Source organism: Dendrobium catenatum, unplaced genomic scaffold (genome assembly GCF_001605985.2).
Source record: "Dendrobium catenatum unplaced genomic scaffold, ASM160598v2 original_scaffold_133654, whole genome shotgun sequence".
Lineage (NCBI taxonomy): Eukaryota > Viridiplantae > Streptophyta > Magnoliopsida > Asparagales > Orchidaceae > Dendrobium > Dendrobium catenatum.
Window position 1 is genome coordinate 1 of NW_021452089.1, and position 747 is coordinate 747.

The 747-nt window shown below is 38.8% G+C and overlaps 1 protein-coding gene across 1 annotated transcript; it reads left to right on the forward strand.

Moving 5' to 3' along the window:
• The first annotated feature begins 52 nt into the window (after positions 1-52).
• Positions 53-358, forward strand: LOC110104270 (uncharacterized mitochondrial protein AtMg00810-like). Its single transcript, XM_020833295.1, has one exon. It carries the CDS (start codon positions 53-55, stop codon positions 356-358), a length of 306 nt encoding a protein of 101 aa, XP_020688954.1.
• Positions 359-747: the final 389 nt, after the last annotated feature.

Here is a 747-nt window from a genome sequence, read left to right on the forward strand (position 1 = left end):
TATTCATTTATCTCAATCACAATATGCATCAGATCTCCTACATAAAGTGGCTATGACTGATTGTAAGCCGTTAAGTACAACTCTTCCAACTAAGTTACTACAGGAAACATCCAATGATTCAGCTTATGACCGTCCAGAACATTATCATCAAATTACTGGAGCCCTTCAATATATGACGATTACTCGGCCAGATTTATTATATGCAGTCAATTATCTCTATCAGCATATGCATTCACCTCTCCAATCTCATTATTTGCTGCTCAAACGTGTTATATGCTATGTGAAAGGCACATTAGCTCATGGCTTACCAATTCATTCCTCCTCTCTAGAGCTCACTGTTTTTACTGATTCTGACTAGGCTACCAATCATGAAGATCGCCAATCTATCACAGGTTATTGTGCCTTTCTTGACAAAACACTCATTTCCTGGTTGGTAATGAATCAATCCTTTGTTGCCCGTTCATCTACGGAGGCTGAATATCGTGCAATTTCAACTGCTGCCTATGATCTTATCTGGCTTCATCGACTACTGTCTGAATTTTGCATCCCTCAAACAGTCCCTATCAAATTATTCTGTGACAATGTGTCTGCTCTCGCTTTGGCCAATAATCAAAATTTTCATGCCCAGACTAAGCATATTGAGATTAACTTGCACTTCATTCGGGATTGTATCAGATCTAAATATATTTCGGTTCATCATATTTCATCTCAAGATCAACCGGCGGATCTCTTTACCAAGGCTTTGAG

Excerpts from the sequence above, each read along its gene's own strand:
- LOC110104270 (XM_020833295.1), top strand. The coding sequence starts at position 53 with ATGACTGATTGTAAGCCGTTAAGTACAACTCTTCCAACTAAGTTACTA.